We start from the raw sequence: 20,109 nt of genomic DNA, 5'->3' as shown, positions 1-20,109 counted from the left end.
CACTACACTGGAAATTTCAACATAAAATGAGGATTTCCTGCGAATCTTTCTCCAGATTAAAATCCAGGTAAATCCTTTGTGGATAACTTATTCATACTGATCCTAAAATCTATAGGAAAATTTATGCAAAAAAATCTGCAGGAATGCTTTCTTGCAAAAAAATAATTCAAACCATTATCGGTAATTTCCTGTTAATTTCAAATTCGCAGGAATATTTGCTGCCATTTTTTACATTTGCAAGACATTACCAGTGAATTTTCTTCCATATTCAAACCCCAACTAAGGCTCTTGGGTTTTCTCCAATTATAGGTATCAATATTTTACAAATTTGGGTATTCCAATCCCAATTGAGTCTTTTAAATTTTCTCATATTAACAATAAGATTTTTCATCTTGATTTCATCTAATATTTAACACACCAATTCACTATGAAAGGAAATACATTGCTTTTGTTGTTCATTGATATTATAAAAACAATATTTTACCTACAAGTATTGTGAACACAACAATATTTTACATACAAGCATTAATTAGTGTCGTAGAACACTGGTTACGAAAGTATAAGGATAATTATTTTACTAAAATGCAAAAAATGCATTCTTTTAGTATGATTTTAAAATGTACTTTCGTATAATCTCTAATAAAATATTTTTCTCTTTTAGTTTCTTAATTAGTTTCATTAGAACATCGTTGGTTAATATAAGACCTTTATATTTATTCAATTTCATTACATTTCTAATTTGTTACTACATATCTTAATTAATTTTCTTAAATGTTTGTACTACATAGAATCAAGATGGAAAGATAAAACTTAAGAGATGTAATAGTGTAATTAAAATCTCGGAAACCAAAGTCATATAATTGTGAATCGTGATATCTAAGAAAATAAAAATATAATTTAATCCAATAAAATTTACCACCTAATAATTTAAATTAATAATAAATATTTTTTTAAGAAAAATACATAAGATTTCTTTTCTTGCAACGGTTGAGCATGGTGCATGATTCTCGTAAACCCATCGGTAGTGTCTTCCATTATTCCCGAATATTTTTAATGCACACCAAAATCATGCTTCAATGCTGATTAAAATAATAATAAACTCATCAATTTGTCTCCGCTGACTAATATCAAGATAGTTGCACCGATGAAACCAGTCGCACACCATTTGATTAATAAATTAAATATTTTTCAGTCTTTATAGCTCTTTGATTTTTTTATTTATATAATTTTAATCCTCATAGAATTTATTTTAATAGTTTAATAATGATGTGCAGTATAAAAGTATATTTTAATCTTGATGAACAAACCTTCGTTGATATTACATGGTGTATGTGGCGCGGGTGTTACGCATGTCCTTATCAAATTCAACTCCATATTCTACGTTATTTGTCATTCACTTTGAAAATAGAATATGGTGGCCAATCAACGATATTAATTTATAATAAAGCATATGGCTTTTCTTGATGACTTTCTTACAACTACAAGATTCTTGACCATATTACAGATATACTTTATCATTATTGTTAGGGTTAGTTAAATTTTCATTCTTTAAATTTTTTCAAAATTTAATTTTTAGTCACTAAATAAAAGTATGATCGGTTAAGATTTTTATTATCAAATTTTTAATCTCTAAACAAAAATTTAAACTTATTATATTTGAAGTAATTTCTAGTTGATTAATAATGTAAACAAAATACACTATTAGTACATAAAAATTAATCTTATTTTAAAATTTATATTTATAATTATTTCTAATTAACTGATAATGAAAAATTCTTTACCGTGAAAAGGTAAGTATTAAAATGAAATTCCTATTCTAAAAAAATTCTTAAAGCTTAATCTTTTTAGTGGATTATTAATGTTATATAATATTTATAATGGGAACATTTTCTTTGATAAGTTATGTTGAATAAAACTAAGTTGAAAAACTAGTTAGAATCTTAAAGTTAGTTGATAGTTAAAAATTTATGATTGAAAGTAAAAAAACTAACTTATTAAGAGGGATAAAAAAATTCTTGAAATAATCTTAAAGTGTAAGATGACATTTAAAAATGATAATAAAAAAATTAAATAAAATATTTTAAGGATTAAAAGAGAATAAAATATAAAAAATTATAAGCTAAAAATTAATTTTTAAAAATGCTATATACTTTAAGTAGTGTTTCAAAAAATACTAGAAGTTACTTAAAAATATTATTTATCGATTAATCAAACAAATTTTTTAACTAATAAAAATAATATAAAAATTAATTAGAATAGTTTGTGAAACATAACCATAATAATTTATCACTTTTTTTATTAGTCATTTATCACTTTTGACATGCAGACAAAATGAAATGTTAAATATATAAATGAAATATTTTTAATAATTAGGACCAAATTAGATAATATAAGAGATAATAATTTATAGAATAAATTTTATAGAATGTTAACAATCAACCAAATTTTAACTAGATCAAGATTATCTAACTTAATTAGTTGAATAAGTGTGTAAATTATTATAAATCTTTTGATAATTATTACAATGACGATATTGATATGAAATATTTATTGACTTTGCCGAAAAATAATCTCTACCAAAAAACTTAATTGATTATTTCTATTAAATTTTTTCTTTCAATCATTTTTTTATTCACAAGGTTTAAGATCTTACTTAAAACAATTAAATTCAATTCTAATCGGACTAACAACTTGTTAATCATAAATTTCTTAATTTAGTATTAACATTTTAGTTTGGAACTTTTTCTATTTAATAATAAGAAAATGAAAATGAATTTTATATGATTTTAATTTGTACAAAACCCATTACCCTTAATATATTAATTAAATAAAAGAGGCGAGAATTGAGAAATGTATGCACGCTTCACGTGCTCACAATTGCCGTACAAATTGTTGGCTAAAGTGTTCAAGCATATTTTTGTTGACGGATCAACAAATCGTCGTTTTGCGGAATTTCACGGTTGACACGTATTTTTGTTTCACATCTTCTACTTTTATATTAACTATTACTATTATATTATTTATCATCTATTATACTACCATTTGCTTTTTCTGTTTTTTTATTCTACTAACTTTCTTTATACTTAATGGTATTTTTAACTCCATCAAATTTCTCCTTTCTTTATCTATTCAACATCAACATGTCCCACTTTCAAAGAAATAAAAATAAAAGTGAAGATGTCAATATTGACATTTGTTAGATTTTATTATTATAAGCAAGAATCATCAAAATTATCTGCCAGTTGAAGTCCCTACCATAATTGTTTTTATTAAAATATTTCTTTCGAAGATTAAGTCTAATTTCCCACCATAATCATTTAAAAAATTTCACGCCTCTTCTAAAATATATATTAATAGTTTGCCTACTTGAGGTTGCTATTCAAGTTCATCATTCATGGACTAGGCATTTTGTACAAACATTAGAACTGTTTGACATCCTAACAAAATAAAATCAAAAAATAAATTCAACCAAACACTAATGAAAAAAAAAATCAACTTGAAGATGCATCAATTCATAAAACGAATTATAATTAAATGATAGAAATTCACTAAACATATATCATGATGTTCCTTAGAAAAACACACTCACCTATTAAAATGAAAAGGCTTAATCAACCATGGATGATGGATAGACTCACTCTTGTTACTATCTTGACAATGAGCAATATATAAAAAATTAATAAGAAATTTTTTGAGAAATACATTTGTATTTTGTAGAATGTTAAGATCAAAGAGCCCAAAATAATAATAATAATAACAAGCTTTGCATAAGTGTAATGAGAAATAAGGAGATGGTGCAACAACCTTGAATAGCAAAATAGTGCGTAGTGGTCGTTAGTGGCTCGTTGGCATGCGGTGGTCGTGAGTGAGTGGCTTGGTGGTTACCAACATGAGTCAGTTTTTAGTGGGTTCTTAGATGGGTGGTGATTGAATGACAAGAGAGTAATGTTTCTTCCTTTGCTTTGCTAGAGGCACACACACTTCACCATTGATGTTGAAGGTGTAGACAAAGGAATCTATATACAGTGTAACACAAGTGAACAATGGGTTTTCACAATACTTTACTCTTTATATTTTGTCGTCTGTGGCTTGGTATAGTAGCACTATTTGAAGAAAAGGGAAATAGTAGAAAAACAACATGGGGATGGAGGTAACGTATCTCTGCATGGGGGCTTATTGGCACGAATTTGGATGGTTTAATTTTGAAATATGTGTCAAGCGAAGATCTTGTCAATTGGTATTTCATAAAAGATGGAACTCATTTATATGGTTTATTTAGGATTTAAGATCACATGTGGTTTATAAATCCTTTCTTCTTTCAATCTAAGACTAGTTCTAGTAATAGTAAAATCTCATGTGGCTTAAGAATTGTGATCACAAGTAACTTAAAAACACCTAATGATGCCTCTATGAATTTTAGATTGGAATAGTCTATATATCCTTATTGGTGGGAAGGCTGTTGTGGTATTGATAGAGTTGTTGGTTGGCAGCTAGCCCCAATATAATATGGGGGCGTTTTACATCTGAAGACCTGCGGAAATCAAAATCCAATACGAGTCATTATTAGTTCGTGGGAATGGTTGTTGAGGTTGTTTTTAGGTTTGACTCAGATGTCGACCTGTTTCCAATGTATAATGTCATAAATGGTCCGTGCTTTTGATCTTTAATTTGGAGGTAAGTGGGTGGTGGGAAGGGATATGTTTATTATTATATTTTCTGTATTTTAAAATAAGTGTCAGATTGTATTTCTTTGAATATAGAGATTATTTTTTATTTTTTTAGCAATACAAACATGTATTTCTTTTAATTAGATAGTAGTATGTTACCATATAAAATATTTTTCGTAATATATAAGAGGGTGTTTGGTTTGATTGTTTTCTGTTTTTATTTTCAATTTCAATAAAAATATTTTCCTAAACGAACCAAAAATTAGAAATAATAAAGTCTCATTTTCACTTGAAATCAGGAACCTCATCTAGGATAAACTGAAAATGTGGTGAAAGGAATGTAATTTTAAACAAATCTAAAAATACAGTTTTTTTTAAACGCATTTTGTGCACAAATGCAATGATTTTGATGTCACTTTACATTAGAGAGTGCCCATCTTGTGCACAAAGGAATGAATTTGTTCTTTGAGAGTTTTTAATTAATGTTAGCCCCTCTCTTAGCCCATGCTTCTTTGATATATGAAGTAAACATATAAAGGCAGTATTAAACAATGGAACTAGGTAAAGTACATAAAAAAGGATAAAAAGTTATGAAGTCACATTAGTAGGTAAATACAAAAATATCAAGACACATCTTGGAGTTCACTTGCACCCTCTCCATAGCAAAATTTTACAATGGCCAGTACCCTTTAAATTAAATTAATCAAATAACTCAAGGAAAAAGAGACAGAGTATGTTTTTTGACATGGCAATTGACCAACCAACCGTTAATCTTTCCTTATCACTTCTTTTCTTTAGGTTACTTTCACTAAGCTGTTCCTCAGTACAAGTACAGCTGACTTACTAATCGAGAGCCCTGTTACGAAGAAGAAAGTAAGACGCATCACATGAAAAAAAAATAAATTGGCAGAGCCCTGTTACAAAGAAGAAAGTAAGTCGGATCACATGAAAAAAATAAATTGGCAAATATACCAGATTTATTTTGTTAGAGAAACAACTATTCAAATAAAAGTATCTATACACAAGGTTTTGTTACAAGTCTGTCTTCTACATAATTTGAATAACTAGGTAACAATTTGAAAATGGAAGTTGAGTTTCCCATCAAATCTCTATTTTTTCTAACATCTAAATCCTAGGTTGCTGCTAAGAGATATATTTTGAGCCATATAGTATTAATATTTATAGGGACCAAAGTGGGGTATTGGGGTGGATTATATAATTATTTTTCACACTTAGATGTTATCAACACCATACCCCCAAAAATCTCCATCACAGATTTTGTATGTGCATACTAAATAATTTTTTTCAATAAAAGTACTGAACTGAAAACTGCATACAAAGTACATACAGAGCCAGTTTAAATAAACTTCTCAGCAAGCACGCAAAAATAAAACGAATCAAATTATGTAAAATAAATTAGACTACTTGCATAAGTTAAATTTAACTCACTTCAACTATTTTTGTCATCTACCTTCTCCATAAGCACCTCTTGTAAACTCAGTAGATCTTGACATTCTCTCCTTAGAAAGGCCTTAGCTTAATGGTAGGGTTTTCCATTTTACAATCGGAAAATTTCCATAAGCCAAGAACTAATCCAATCTGGGCAATAGTATATCGGTTTTAAGTACAAGTGCCGACAAAAATCAGTTTAGAAAGGAGAAAAGGCTTTCAATTCAGCAGCTATATATTGAAAACTATTTCCTGTAACGAGGTTTATACTGCATAATACTACAAAGCATATGATAACTGGTCTACCTGCTCTATGTTGTTAAATTTAAGGGTGTGAAAATCAAATGAGCCAAGCTTTTCTTTCAATTCAGCTACGAGACCCCTTGATCTCTCGAACCGATGTAACACTACAAACTTGCTTAACTGAGAAAAATGGAGCTCCAAGGCCAAAATGCAGCTCGTTCCATTTTACTTTTCTCCATGGATTTCCAGAAATTGAGAAATTTAAGGACCCTCTTTCAATACCAAGCCAATGAAGGAAATTTCAGTACAATTAGTGAGGAAAATACCATATTAATTAACAGTGCTACACCTTAAACTAAACTAACCATCACTAATTACCAGTGCTATTTCTTTGACAAAACAACGACAATCAGCAAAAGTTACCCAAAAAGAAAACAAAAATAAATAAATAAAAATTCTAAAAAACAAATTATTTGCTTCAGATGATATAAACTAAAACATCGAACATGGAAATAGAGATTAAGCTATGATATTGCTACCAAGTACCAATCTGAACAACTACAAAGAACAATAAATCTTCTCCAATGTTGTTTCATATTATAAATTTCAAGACCCGACCGAGCTTCCTTATTCCAGATGTTCAGAGCAATCAAATACATTTGTTAGTGGGTGAAGCTGGATTCAGGAGGGCTCATAATCACATATTTATATTTAAGATGCAAAGCACCAAATCTAAGTAAGTTTTACCTATACTGTTCTGGTCTTTTGAGAAGTGGACTAACATACATACATGTTATCTGTCAAAATTGCTACCATATTGTGCAGTAACAAAGCTTGACCCGGAGAGCTATACTGGTGCTGGCTTTACCAACTTTGGTTGAACGCAGAACGCATCATCTATCTATCATCTATAATTTGAACAACAATTACTGTACTTGTCGCAGGTTAACCATTCAGCATGCTCATGCCCTAGTCCCACACTGCCAAGGAGAAATAATATGCGAAAATAGGTTGGCTACAAAAGAAACAATCCGTGGGAGATCAAAGCATACCTTTCTCGGCCTTTTGGCTAAGATCAAGTGTAGTATCTGTTCTTATCAGTTTAATATCTGATATGTGGGTCAGGGGAGGATTCTTCACAGTAGCTTGCTGCTGGAATCATCATCAGTGTTGCACTACACCTTAGGCCTGCCACACCCCGCCATTTCAGCTCAAATTTTAATTTGTTATTTATTGTTGTGTGCAGTAGCCTTGCATTCTATAAAAAAAACCAGTATGTTTGTAAATTTAAGCTTATGATATCGCTACAAAGAACAGCTGCAAGGAAAATAAATCTTACCTTTTTTAAGTGTTATTTTGAGAAGTTGAGTCATCAAGTTACGACATATTTTGTCTATCATCATCTATTTGACACACTACCTGGTGCTTTGCCAGTTTTTTTTTTTACTAAATTAAATTTGTATCCTTTTTACATTCTGGTATAACACCATACTTCGTATAATTTTTTTTTACTAAATTAAATTTGTATCCTTTTTACATTCTGGTATAACACCATACTTCGTATAATGTGAGAAGTAGGAAGAGGAAATTGCAGCAGTAGGAAGTGAATGTGAATTTGGGCTTAACTCAATCTCAAAAGCTAGTTCTGGTACCATCTTAGAATGTATAATGTGAGAAGTCTAACTCAACCCCAAAAGCTAGCTCAAGAGGTGAGGGTTGCCCCTCACTCATATATTCTAATGTAGAATTACTTTTAGCGACTTAGATTATTTTCAATAGTAACAATGTAGGTTGCTTATTGAAACTGTAGCTGGTATTAGGAAGTGGATAGTTTGCTTATTCAGATGCTGGAGCCCTTTTTAGATTTTGCTTTGGAATGAAACAGAAAATTGTTTGATCGAAGGACGAAAGCAGAGTTTTTTCTTCCTCTTTGGTCGGATCCTGTGGCCCGTGGGTGTTAGATATAAAAATCTGAATGCATGTTTGGCACATCGTCATGAATGAATAGAAGCCAAAGGGTTGAATTCAAAGCATCAAGTTGATTGAGCGAAATGAAACGGAAAGCCATTTTTCCATTAAAACACCGAGTGACCAATTTCAAAGCAATGCGGAGGCTAAGATTCCAAAGATAATTGATGAGAGGTTGTGTAGTGTGGGAGTATAAATTAGTAGTAGGATGATACTATTATTTTACGCAGTGACTATGAAAATATAACACAACCTTAATCGTGATAATGAAAATTAAGACAAAGAGGCGCGATTTCCCTATCAATCAATCAATAATGCTTGAGAATAAAAAACTGGTACCATATGGAACGATTTATTTCAAAGTTTACGTTCCTAGGAGTAAAACACCCTTGAAAGAATTGCGCCCATAGAAAATGTGGTGGGCGAAATAAGAACATAACCTATGTTTAAATCAAGGTCTTGCGTTGTAAATCGACAAAGACTAAAGCAATTTTTATGTTGTTTTTGTAATGAAAATACAAGTATAACAATTCATCAATGAAAATATAACATGTTTTCATTATAAAACAACACTACCTACCTATTATAATCAAAGGCCACACAGCATTTATAAGTTGTCCTATGTAATATAGTTTTTTTTTTATATATACAAATCCTATGTAATATAGTTAGAATACAAATGGTTGGCATTTTCAAACCATTCGACTAATGATCAATTGGTACAGTACTATGCTTTATATTCTTGCTGCGTATAATATTTTCTTATTACCAATCACCAGAAATGCAAGCTAGCTATGCACGAGATTCACATATTGAGAAACAAATGGGAGACTCTGATGAAGAAGCATGATTAACAACACAAGATTTTTCACATCCACACATTTATAGAACAGAAGGAACACGTATCCACAAAGTACTTCATGAATAATTCTTCATTTTTAGATAGTTACATGGACTAAGTTTGAGCTTAAAACATCGATTTGCAAAGTTTATTGCGCCAAAGCACTTGTGTTGTAGACAAGAAGTGCACCACCAGCAAGAAGACCAAGTAGAGTCACAGCCCAGATAGCCAAGCCAGTCGTACCTGCATATATATATAAGAAATATTATTATTATTATGATAAGCTATTGATAGTGGGAAAAAAATTCTAATCATAATCAAAACATTAGAAAAATTGACTATGATAAACTACTCATCCAAAAGTGTTGAAAGTTGAAACACAAAGTTACAAATGAATAGGGAAAATGCTCCTTTAAGCACAAGGATTCTCTACAATGAACAACTAAAAAGTAAAGATACCAATTTCCATAATATTTTTTTATTGGTAATAATCAAAGAGAAATACATGAAATTTATAGCAACTCATGCAATTATTCTCAATCAACTGAGCTATATCCTCGGAATTTTCATAACTTACATTAGTTAATATACCTTACTTTCCAATGAGTAATGAGTGAATTTTTTTACAAGTATATTAAAAATTATCTCTATTCTCTTTATCTCGCACTTTCATGCTATTTTTTTCTTGGATGTCAAATTTAAGGCATTGAAGTAATCCAAAATGAAAGTTTCTTACCGCCAGCGTAGACATCACCGGTTGGAGACCAGTCCTTGGTGTCGTAGATAGGACTGCATAATAAATCAGGAAAATTCAATTTGATTGAGTAGGTTAATTTATACACAAACCAATGAAAATAATTTATAAATTTTAAATAATATAGATCTTATTATTACCTGTAACCATCGACATTAGCACCGTATTTGTCTACAAACTGGTAAACGCCCTTTCCCTGAATTGATGTTTGGAAGTTAATTAGAAGAATAATGTAGTAAATACCGCCAGCAATCTCAAAGGTTTAAATTATTTACCTCTTCTTGTACCAAAAAAATCATTTGTCTCTTCTAGAAATTCAACATTAAAAGATGTGTGAATGATTTTATATTACAGACAGAGAGTTTTGCTGTTAACTTTTAAAATATTATTTTAAAGTAATTTAAATGATTTGTTAGATAACATTAAAACTGTTTTTTTTTGTCGGTGCATATTATTCTCTAACAAGAAGTAGTACCCATGCTCAATTAACTATAAACAGGACAATTAGTTTAAATTAGTATTTTCTTTTCCTTTTATGTAGTTCGTTACTTAAAAGTAAGAGCAATAAATATCATATTAAAACCACTTTACAGGATAAAGTATAATACATGTTTGGATTAAAGTTTGCAAACTTAAGTTAGAGTGAAATTCATTTTGTAGATTGAGTTTGCGAAAACAACTCTTCCTTTTCTTCTATTTCAAACTGAGTTTCAAGACAAAATTGAGGCAAAACTCGGTTTACGGTCGAATCCAACTGAAAATCAAACAAGAGCTTTTTGAATAGACGTTGGAGGTCTCTCAACTGAAAACCAAACTTAATGTGTGTGTGAAATATTTCAAACTAATGATTTTATGCACTTACATAACAAATCATGAATGTATAGAACTGCTACCCTCACTCTCAGAGAAAGACAGAACGGACAAGAAGTGTTGATTTTCTCATCAATGACTATATTACTTGACTTATACCCCCACTTTAGAGGAATGAAATCATTTTAACAAAAAAACATATTGTTAATTATGTACTAAGATTTAATCAGGCACAAACCTTTCCTTTCCTGCCAGATGCATCAACTCCTTCCCTCAAAGCCATGCCACCATTAATTCCTGCAAAAAATCACATAAAAGCAACAAAAATTAACAAGTGAAAGAGTAATCCATAACCACCACAACCCCCCAACTCACCATATATATATATATATTTGCTAACGTACTTCATCTTTTTTTTTTTTTTTTTTTATAAAAAATATTATACCAAGTTATAAATAAAAATATTTTAAAAAATGCCGACAATCATGTAACTTGCTAACGTAGTACGGTTTGTGATAAACAAGTATGTATACAAATCCCATATACATGTGTGTGTGTTTTTCTTATACAAAAATGTTAATTATTAGATTTTTTGGTTTTTGTCAATTGAAAGGATTTAACTTTAGATTTTTTTTAACCATTCAATTCACTTTATATTTTTGCTGTATACATATTTAAATGTTTCAAAAGTACTTGAATAAGTTATAACTATAATTATTTTAAAATACAGCGACGATGATGTAACTGGCTAAAGTAAAGTTTCTGAAAAGACATATCCTGTATATATACTAACCATAAGGCTTGTCAGTCTTGATCTTCTTGCCACCACTGGCCACAACTCTGAATGAAGAGGAGTTCCTTGAGAGGGAGGGAAGGCCTCTAACTGAGGACTTCTCAACAGTGAAAGGGGCAGGTTTGAGGGCCACAGATGCCATCACTGAAGAGGCCATTTCTGCTTAGACTAGTTCTTCTTGCTTTTGCTAATGCTTCTCTTTCTGCTTCTTCTATGCTATGGGAAACAAAAACAAGTGATAATAATAATAGTGGCCACGTATTTGTGATTGCTTTGGTGGCACGTGGCATGGCATTTGTGGTAGAGTGCCAGGATATGATAATGTAAACATTATCTCAATGAGATCAATTTTTCACCTGTTTTTTATGAATATGGATGTGCAAACAAAATCTTCAACATCCATCTTGATGAAAGAAACGTGGATATTCCTTCCACGAAAAATACAACGGATTTTTATTTATTTTTTTCTGGTGGAAAAAAAAGTGAGGTTTCCAACATATCAATGTTTTAAGTTGAAAACTACTGTAGAATTGCAGTTAAAAAGAGAATGGACGAAATAAATTCTTAATTAAGAGAAATGAAATAAAATAAAAAGTTATAATGGTTAGTTATTCCCTTAGCTTTCGTTAACATAACATTTTTTAATAGAAATTAAATTATTAATATAAATTTTAATTTATAAGGTTATACTATCAATATTAGTAAATAATTTTGGGTTTTTAAGAAAAGATCTCATTATTTCATTCATAATCATAGGCTGAATACATAAACAATACAATAAAAAAACACAGTGACTAGCATGACAATAAATAATTTTGTTAGTATAAAAAAATTGATGTGTAGTACATATATATTAGTCCAGAATTTAAAAATATCTTGAAAATTTAATATGTGACTCGCTTTAGTCTAGAATTTAAAAACTCATATGACTTAAAGTAGTATTATCGTACTTTTAAAACTAAAATAACAATAAATAATTAAATTTAAAAACTAAAATATAAAATAAAAACTTATTTTAAACTCTAAGATGATCCTAGCTCTACTTCCTTTGACATTTTAAAATCCATCCATGTCTTTTGATTGACTTGGTTTGTATTACATGTTAGTTCGGCAATAAAACCTAAAAGGGCTTGTCCCTTAACTCCTTGTCATAGAGGATCCTAAATTCTGAAAGTTCAATCCATCATCAAGCTATGATAGCTATCAGGCTGTTGCTTTCTGCGCTTCTCATTGTTTTCCGGCAAGTTCATTTTGTAATGCAATTATGGGAAGTGCAGGAAACAATAGTGGGAGTGCAAAAAGTTTTTGCAAATCAGGCTTATGAAGGATTTATTGGTGTGGTTGTTTTGTCCTGATTGTAATGGGATGGCATTGGAAATACTAACATAGTCTCTCTGTCCCCTCCATTAGAGCAAAACCAACTTCTCCAACTTATGATATAATTCAGGACCCTGTAGGAAAATTCCAACTTCTCAAGCATATAAAAATTAAGCTGTTTTTAGATAAAATTAAATCAAATAACATTATTCCAATGAAATAAATAAACCAAGCACACACGCACATCTGTATTTGAAAATAACCATTACATGTGGGATGATGATATTTTGATATTTGTTGGGTCAAGCCATGGTGCTTTCTGAAATGTATTTTAGTTATAACTAAAAGGAAATAACATGATCACAAATTCAGAATTACAGTACATTAGGCCATCATCTAGTGCACTTAACATATGTTTACCTTATTTTTTGCTGTTAAGACTAAACTCAACACTGTTTGATTTCAAAGGTGGTTTCATCACCATTTTCCTGCAAACTTGGCACGGCAAAGTGCAACCACCCTGTACCTCTTTCTCATACTTTGTAGTGTGCAAGGCTTCGTCGTAGAAGGGAAATTTGTTCGCGTTTAGTAATACAGAAATGTCTTAAAAGAAATTTTGAACACGTTTTCCTAGGAGAAAAAACTGAAATAAAGACATGCAAGGTTTGGAGAACTACAGATTGTAATGCTCCAACTATAAAGAGCTGACACTATCTTTAAGCCTTAATGCTGCTGCGAAGGCACTGTCTATGGCACCTTCAACATTGGGACTGACACAGAAGTCTCCACAGATAGCTAGTCTCTTGTTTCTGTCCCAAAGACATTTTTCCTCTTGGGCAATACTAGCAGCAGGAAATGCACTCCCCCTGCAAAATAAAAAGAAAAAGAAAACCTTCTCATCATAAACATAGAATGGAAATGCATGCATGCAGCCTTATTATTATTATTGAAATTCTCTTCAGTTTCTAATGTCAAAGAAGATGAAGGAAAACTAAAATATACTGATATTATTTTAAACATCAGCACAGTGCTCTCTGACAAGCTAGCTTTCATCCATTAATGTAGCCCTAGTTATTTCGCCTTTATCTTAAACCTGTAATTAGTGATCTGATTTCAAAATTAACTTAGTTAGTTCTCATCATGCAAAGGTGTGACCTCAAATACATGCAGGGATATTCCATAGATCAAAACTTTTTTAAGAAAAAAAATGTTTTCCATGACAAGATTTATATAACTATCAACCAGAGGTGAAGGCAACCGAGTTTCTAAAATGTGAAAAGATTAATGAATAATAAGTACAAATGAATCAGAATCCACCATCTAATGATATCCTACAGTAACTCCACTAAAATTAAGTGTAATGCTAGATGTATCATAGATGTCCTTGAGTCATGACATGAGAAATAGCAGTCAACTCAGAGCTTCTATATACATCTATTCTTAGTTACTTACCATCTATGGGCTTTCTTGAAAAATGGTTGAGATGTGATAAGCCCCGTGCTTTGAAATTCTTGCAAAAGCTGTTCGGCCACTTTGTTGAGTGTAATGTCTGAGGGCTTCTTGAGTCCAGTTTGAGCAATTATATCTTCTGCGTATTCTGCTGTAGAATGAAGAACCCATCTTTCACTGTGGAGATACCAGTTACCGCCCCGTTAACAATGAAAACTGAAGTTACAGTATATTTGTTACACTAATGCAATGCAACACTATAAATACCTTGTAGTAGAACGGTTTGGCTTGCTGCTATCACAATAAGCCCGGCTTAAAACTTCAGAATTTTCAAAAGAAAAGGCTTTGACTGGAACCTGAATCATAAGATGAATTTTGTAGACTAAGATCTTCAATTCTATGTCACAGGAAAACAGAACTAAATGGAAGATTAAAATACTCAGCATTAAAACCATCTCAAGTTGATTCTCAGGATAGTTAGTTTGCATTATACTTTTGAATTTGTTGGTTGCCAAAATTACCACATTAACCTTTCCAAACTCATTTTTTAGTTGTTTTATATAGTAGATAGTAGATATCAAGCTACATGACTTTTTAACATGGTTACACACTATATTAGCAAGAGTGATGAAATGAAGAATCATCTCGCCAAAGCCAAGCATGAGTGATGAAATGAATCCAAAATCAGATGAGTCATATCCAATCCATATATTAGCAAACTTAAAGAATTTAATGATAGTTTGGGAGTTGCATAGCTATATCATACCGTTGATAGAGGCTCTGCAAATGCCAGCATTACAATGAAACATGGCTTAACAGGAAGATCAAGCAACTTTTCTGACAACTCTGGCACCAATTTTATATCTGCATCCCTCACATTGGAGTGTAAAGCATAGTCAAATTATATTCCATACTCTCCAGATCTTCAAGTTCAAATGCATGTTGAATCTAATATTAATTGATTTACGCAAATTTAACTTTGATTAAATCATCAAACTCCAAATATATTGGTTTTAGTAAAAGAATCTTTAGCTGGTCAATTGTATAAGAAACGTTTTATGTGTATTGCAATCTGGCAAGAAATTGTTAATCCCTCTCAACTTTCTAGATTATCAAAAAAATGAAAAGTGAAAGAAACACTTCTCAATTGGATTTATATCCATGCTCTCTAGCATAACATTAAAATAATTTACATCAAACACATCATCCTTCTAGTACTAGTTGAGTTTAACAATTGAAGGAAAACAACAGCTGACAGTAAAATCATATTCATGTCTCCTATAATCTCTACAACCAATGTGTTTATATCTTGGATGTAGCCCAGTGCTGCCAGTGACTGATATCAAGGAAAGCATTCCAACATATATATATTTGAATCTGGTCTCTTAAATCAGACACAAAGTCATCCTCAGTTTTTCATAACTTCAACTATTTCTCAAGTGCCCTCAACCTCAAGCCTGCTCTTAGAAGAGCCTGTTTCACAAGACATCTCACTGAAGCACAATATGAAGACGGTACAAATCAATGAAATTAGGTAAAATACGTCAAAAAAGATGCAGCAGGAGGTCCAACTAAAGCTGATACTTAAAAACTAATGAAGTCATGATTTATCAAAGGCGCCTTTTGGGATTCACATTCATCATTTTCGTAGAAATTTTTTACAATGGACAATAACCTTTAAAATAAATTGATCAATAACTCAAGGAAAAAGAGGCAGAATATGTTTATTGGCATGGCAATTGACCAATACCAGTTAGGTTGTGTTTGGTTTAGGGTGGGAGGAGAGAAATAGGAGAGAAATTTTATACTTTCCATGTGGGACCCACACCTTTTACACTCTAATTAAAAAAATTCTCTTCTATTTCCATCCTCTAAACCAAATACACCCTTAATCTTCTCCAGTCACTTCTATTCTTTTTTGCCAGGTTCCTTCACTAAATTGTTTAAAAGCAAATACAAGCTAAATGGTTCTCTACATAGCTGACTTTCTGACAGAAAGACCTATTGAATATTAACAGAGCCCAACATTATCTCCTCAAAAAGATAAAACAAATGAGGGATCGCATGGAAAAATAAAGAGAGCCAGGAAAAGAAAACCGTCATATTCATACCAAGTGGTGGCGTCCTTCCTGTCACTTCTGCAACCCTGGGAGAAACTATATTCTTGTCTGATGCAACAAGCCCCTTAAATTGACCAAGATTTTGTCCATCCACCCCTATCAATGACCACAGTTTCTCATCATGCAACCATTCAATTCTTCCAATACCCACACCGAACTTGCTTTCCACACCTAACAATGAGAAAAAAAATGAATAAGCTTTCTACTCATTCACATTCAACTCTGAACAACAATACTAAATAATATAAGGAATCCAGTAGATACCACTCTCATTGCATAATGCTTTGCATATAGAATTCATGCCCGGAACACCCACATATCTCTTGCTTGATCCTTCCTAATAAATTTTTCCAGTCAGAGAAACAACTATTCAGATAAAAGTGTTCTCAGATATATAAGGTTTTGTTGCAAGTCATGTCTTCTGCATAATTTGAATAAATACATAACATTTTGAAATGGAAGTTAACCATGATAGCAAATCTCTGTTTTTCTAATATCGAAACTCTAAGGTGTTGCTAAGATGTATATTTTCACCCATATAGTATTAATATTTTCAGGGACCAAGACTGGGGGGATTATATCATTATTTTCCAAACTCAAATGTACCTATGCCAAAAATCTCCATTACAGTTTTTGTATTTGCATACTAAATATAATTTTTTACTGAACTGTAAACTGCATACAAAGTACGTATAGAGCTAGTTTAAAAAAACTTCTCAGCAAGCATTTATAAGAAACGAAAATAAATGAATCAAAGAGGTAAAATGAATTAGACTCCTCACATAAGTTCAAATTAACTTATACACTTCAACTTTTTTAGGAAGTTTTGTCATCTAACTTTTCCATAAACACCTGTAAACCTAATAGAGCTCAACACTATTTCCTTAGAAAGGTCTTAATAGTATGGTTTTCCGTTTTACAAATGAAAAACTTCCATAAGCTACAAACTAATCCAATCTGGGACACAATATATCAATTTTAAGTACACATGCTGACAAAAATCAGTTTAGAAAGGAGAAAAGGCTTTCAATCTGGCGGCAGCTATATTGAAAACTGCTTTCCTGTTACAGCCCTGAATCCCAAACCTGGCTACAGGTTTAGGAAGATGTGTCCAGTATGCAGACCAATGACTAATTAATGCAATATAGAACAAATGTTATAAAGACTCAATTGTGTATGAAAATGACAAATATACATAAATCCAATCCAGATTAATACACTGTTTAGAGCAGGATAGAGAGTGACCAACAACATAGAGGAAGATACATTAAGATAATAAGATCCAATATATGCCATTTATATAAAAGAAAATAAAAAAGCATACAACACTGCATAAACAATAGACGCCGTTTATATTGCAGAAAACAATTTAAGCATAAGAATAGTACTTGTCAACCTGCTCTATGTTGTTAAATTTAAGTGTGTGAAAATCAAACGAGGCAAACTTCTCTTTCCATTCAGCTACGAGACCCCTTGATTCCCACTCTTGAACCAGATGTAAAACTTCAGACTTGCTAACCGAGAAAAATGGAGCACCATGGTCAAAATGCAGCTCCGTCCCATCTTCAGTTCTCTCTCTGGATTTCCAGAAATTGAGAAAATTTAGGATCCTCTTTCAAAATTTCAGTATGATTAGCGAGGAAATAACAAAATTAAATGTGCTATACCTTCAACTAAACAATGACTATCAGCAATAGTATCCAAAAAGCAAACTAGAAAATAACAAATTTCTATTTCTATAAAATATACTAATTGCCTCAAATAATATAAACTAAAACATTGAAGAACCATTGAAATAGAGATTTCACACAGAGATTAAGCTATATATTGCTACCCATCTGAACAACTGCAAAGAGCAACAAGTCTTCTTGTCTTAAGTTCTCGCAAATTATAAAATCCAAGACCTGACAGAAGACCTTCCTAATTCCACATATTCAGAGCAATCAAAATATATATAGCAATCAAGAAAATCCAAATCTGTTTTTTTTCTCCTTTAAAAAATAAGAACTTTCAAAAAGATAATAGAAAACATATAAAAATTCTCTTTTTATCAATTGAGCATCTTCAACCTGATATTCCCAATTGTTAAAACAACAATTCCACGTAACCGAGTTATAAGTTGACTTGGTGGTAAAAAATAAGCGAGAGAGGAAAAGGTCGTGGGGTTCAAGAATTTTGTCGATCAAAAATAATTTAAAAAAAAATTCCTCAGAACCCCATTAAAATAAATGGTGGGAGAACCCAAAAAATTAATTAATAAATAAATAAAAAGAACCTTCTTTGGGACATGCGTCCACCAGGGCCTCTAGCTGACTCAAAGAGAGTAACAGAAACCCCATTTCTGGCAAGAGTTGAAGCACACACGGCTCCTGAAACTGCCACCATTCATTAATTATTATTAAACAAAATTAGTTCAATAAAATCCTAAAATTGAAATTAAAATAAGATCACACAGATGAAGTGCTTACTTCCACTCCCCAACACACCGACCTTAAAGGCGGCGCTACTCATGGTTTCCTTGCTGTTAATAGATTCTGAAACATACCATAATAGAGAAAAAGGAAGGCATAGGAAGTAATTGTAACGTTGGCAATGGTCATGGTGGTAGGGTAGGTAGCTTAGACTAGTAAATGCACTTGGATCATTAGCAAAGAAAATTCTTACCAGCTTTCTTTCTACTTTTTTTTTTTCTTCGGAAAATTCTTATCTTCTTAATACCTTATAATCTTCTATGGTTCTATCCATGTAACTTTAATGGTGTTTACAAGAATAACACACACAACTAGATAGTTAATAATTTTTGTAACCAGGTTCTTTGGATGGTTTATGGGTTATTTAGTTGAAGAAAATGAAGGGGGTAAAAATAAAAATGAAGAAAATACAAGCTTTTTTTTGTTAAACAAAAATTAAATAGAAAATAAAACATAATTTTAAATCAAACAACTTCTAAATTTAATTTATTGACAACATATATTTTTTTACAAAATTTAACCATCCAGTACCTATAGAACCTATCACTAAAATACCCCTACTAGGCAGAGGTAGGACTAAGCGAAACAAAGAGTTTTCCATGAGATGGGAAATAAAAACTATTAGCATCCCATTAAAAATTATTTGATAGTTTGATTTTTTGAATAATTTTTACAAAAATTAATAATTTTATCATACATGAAAATTGTGATTAATAATAATGTATTTTTATATAATTTACATATTTTAATTATTTTTAAAATTAGATAGATGTAATTAATTTATTTATTTTTTATACTGTCAACTAAAGAGAAATTATTTTGTCGAAAAAACTTATGGTTGCTGTAATTTTTAAAATAATTATTGAAAATATCATCAAACTTTACAATGCATGTAAATTTTCTATTGAATATTGTAAAAAGAAAAATTATACCGTTAGTTTATGAATAGTTTACTCGTGATTAATATGATCTTTGAAAATAGAAAAAACTTATTCGAAGAATCTTTCATTGGTAATTAAGATGTGATCTATTAAGATTATTAATCTTTTATTAGTATATGTTTGTTAACACATTGAAACTTCGTTTAACATGAATCCCCCACACATTTTGTCACTTGAGTTATTTTTGTTTGAACTCACCTTCACGAAACTAAAATGAATTAATTCATCTTCGCCCCCTCCCCTATCTCACCTTCCCCAAACATAGTGTAATTAGTATTGAAAGTCC

At 30.9% G+C, this 20,109-nt stretch overlaps 2 protein-coding genes and 1 pseudogene across 2 annotated transcripts; 1 reads left to right on the top strand and 2 right to left on the bottom strand.

Moving 5' to 3' along the window:
• Positions 1-7,407: 7,407 nt before the first annotated feature.
• Positions 7,408-7,544, top strand: LOC114424837 (annotated as a pseudogene).
• Positions 7,545-9,139: 1,595 nt separating this feature from the next.
• On the bottom strand, positions 9,140-11,786 carry LOC114422137 (photosystem II 10 kDa polypeptide, chloroplastic-like). The gene is made up of 5 exons (XM_028388352.1): positions 11,526-11,786; positions 10,971-11,029; positions 10,063-10,118; positions 9,905-9,957; positions 9,140-9,411 (listed from the first exon to the last, which is right to left on the bottom strand). The coding sequence occupies exons 1-5, from the start codon at positions 11,680-11,682 to the stop codon at positions 9,317-9,319; spliced, it is 420 nt and encodes a 139-aa protein (XP_028244153.1). The 5' UTR covers positions 11,683-11,786; the 3' UTR covers positions 9,140-9,316.
• A 1,276-nt stretch (positions 11,787-13,062) lies between these two features.
• Positions 13,063-19,218, bottom strand: LOC114422136 (renalase). Its single transcript, XM_028388351.1, has 10 exons — positions 19,076-19,218; positions 18,880-18,945; positions 18,687-18,786; positions 17,808-17,988; positions 16,676-16,748; positions 16,403-16,582; positions 15,058-15,155; positions 14,559-14,647; positions 14,295-14,468; positions 13,063-13,708 (listed from the first exon to the last, which is right to left on the bottom strand). The coding sequence occupies exons 2-10, from the start codon at positions 18,920-18,922 to the stop codon at positions 13,537-13,539; spliced, it is 1,110 nt and encodes a 369-aa protein (XP_028244152.1). The 5' UTR covers positions 18,923-18,945; positions 19,076-19,218; the 3' UTR covers positions 13,063-13,536.
• Positions 19,219-20,109: the final 891 nt, after the last annotated feature.

This window comes from Glycine soja, chromosome 8 (genome assembly GCF_004193775.1).
Source record: "Glycine soja cultivar W05 chromosome 8, ASM419377v2, whole genome shotgun sequence".
Lineage (NCBI taxonomy): Eukaryota > Viridiplantae > Streptophyta > Magnoliopsida > Fabales > Fabaceae > Glycine > Glycine soja.
The sequence above is the reverse complement of the archived record's forward strand: the minus strand, read 5'-3'. Positions and strand labels throughout refer to the sequence as shown.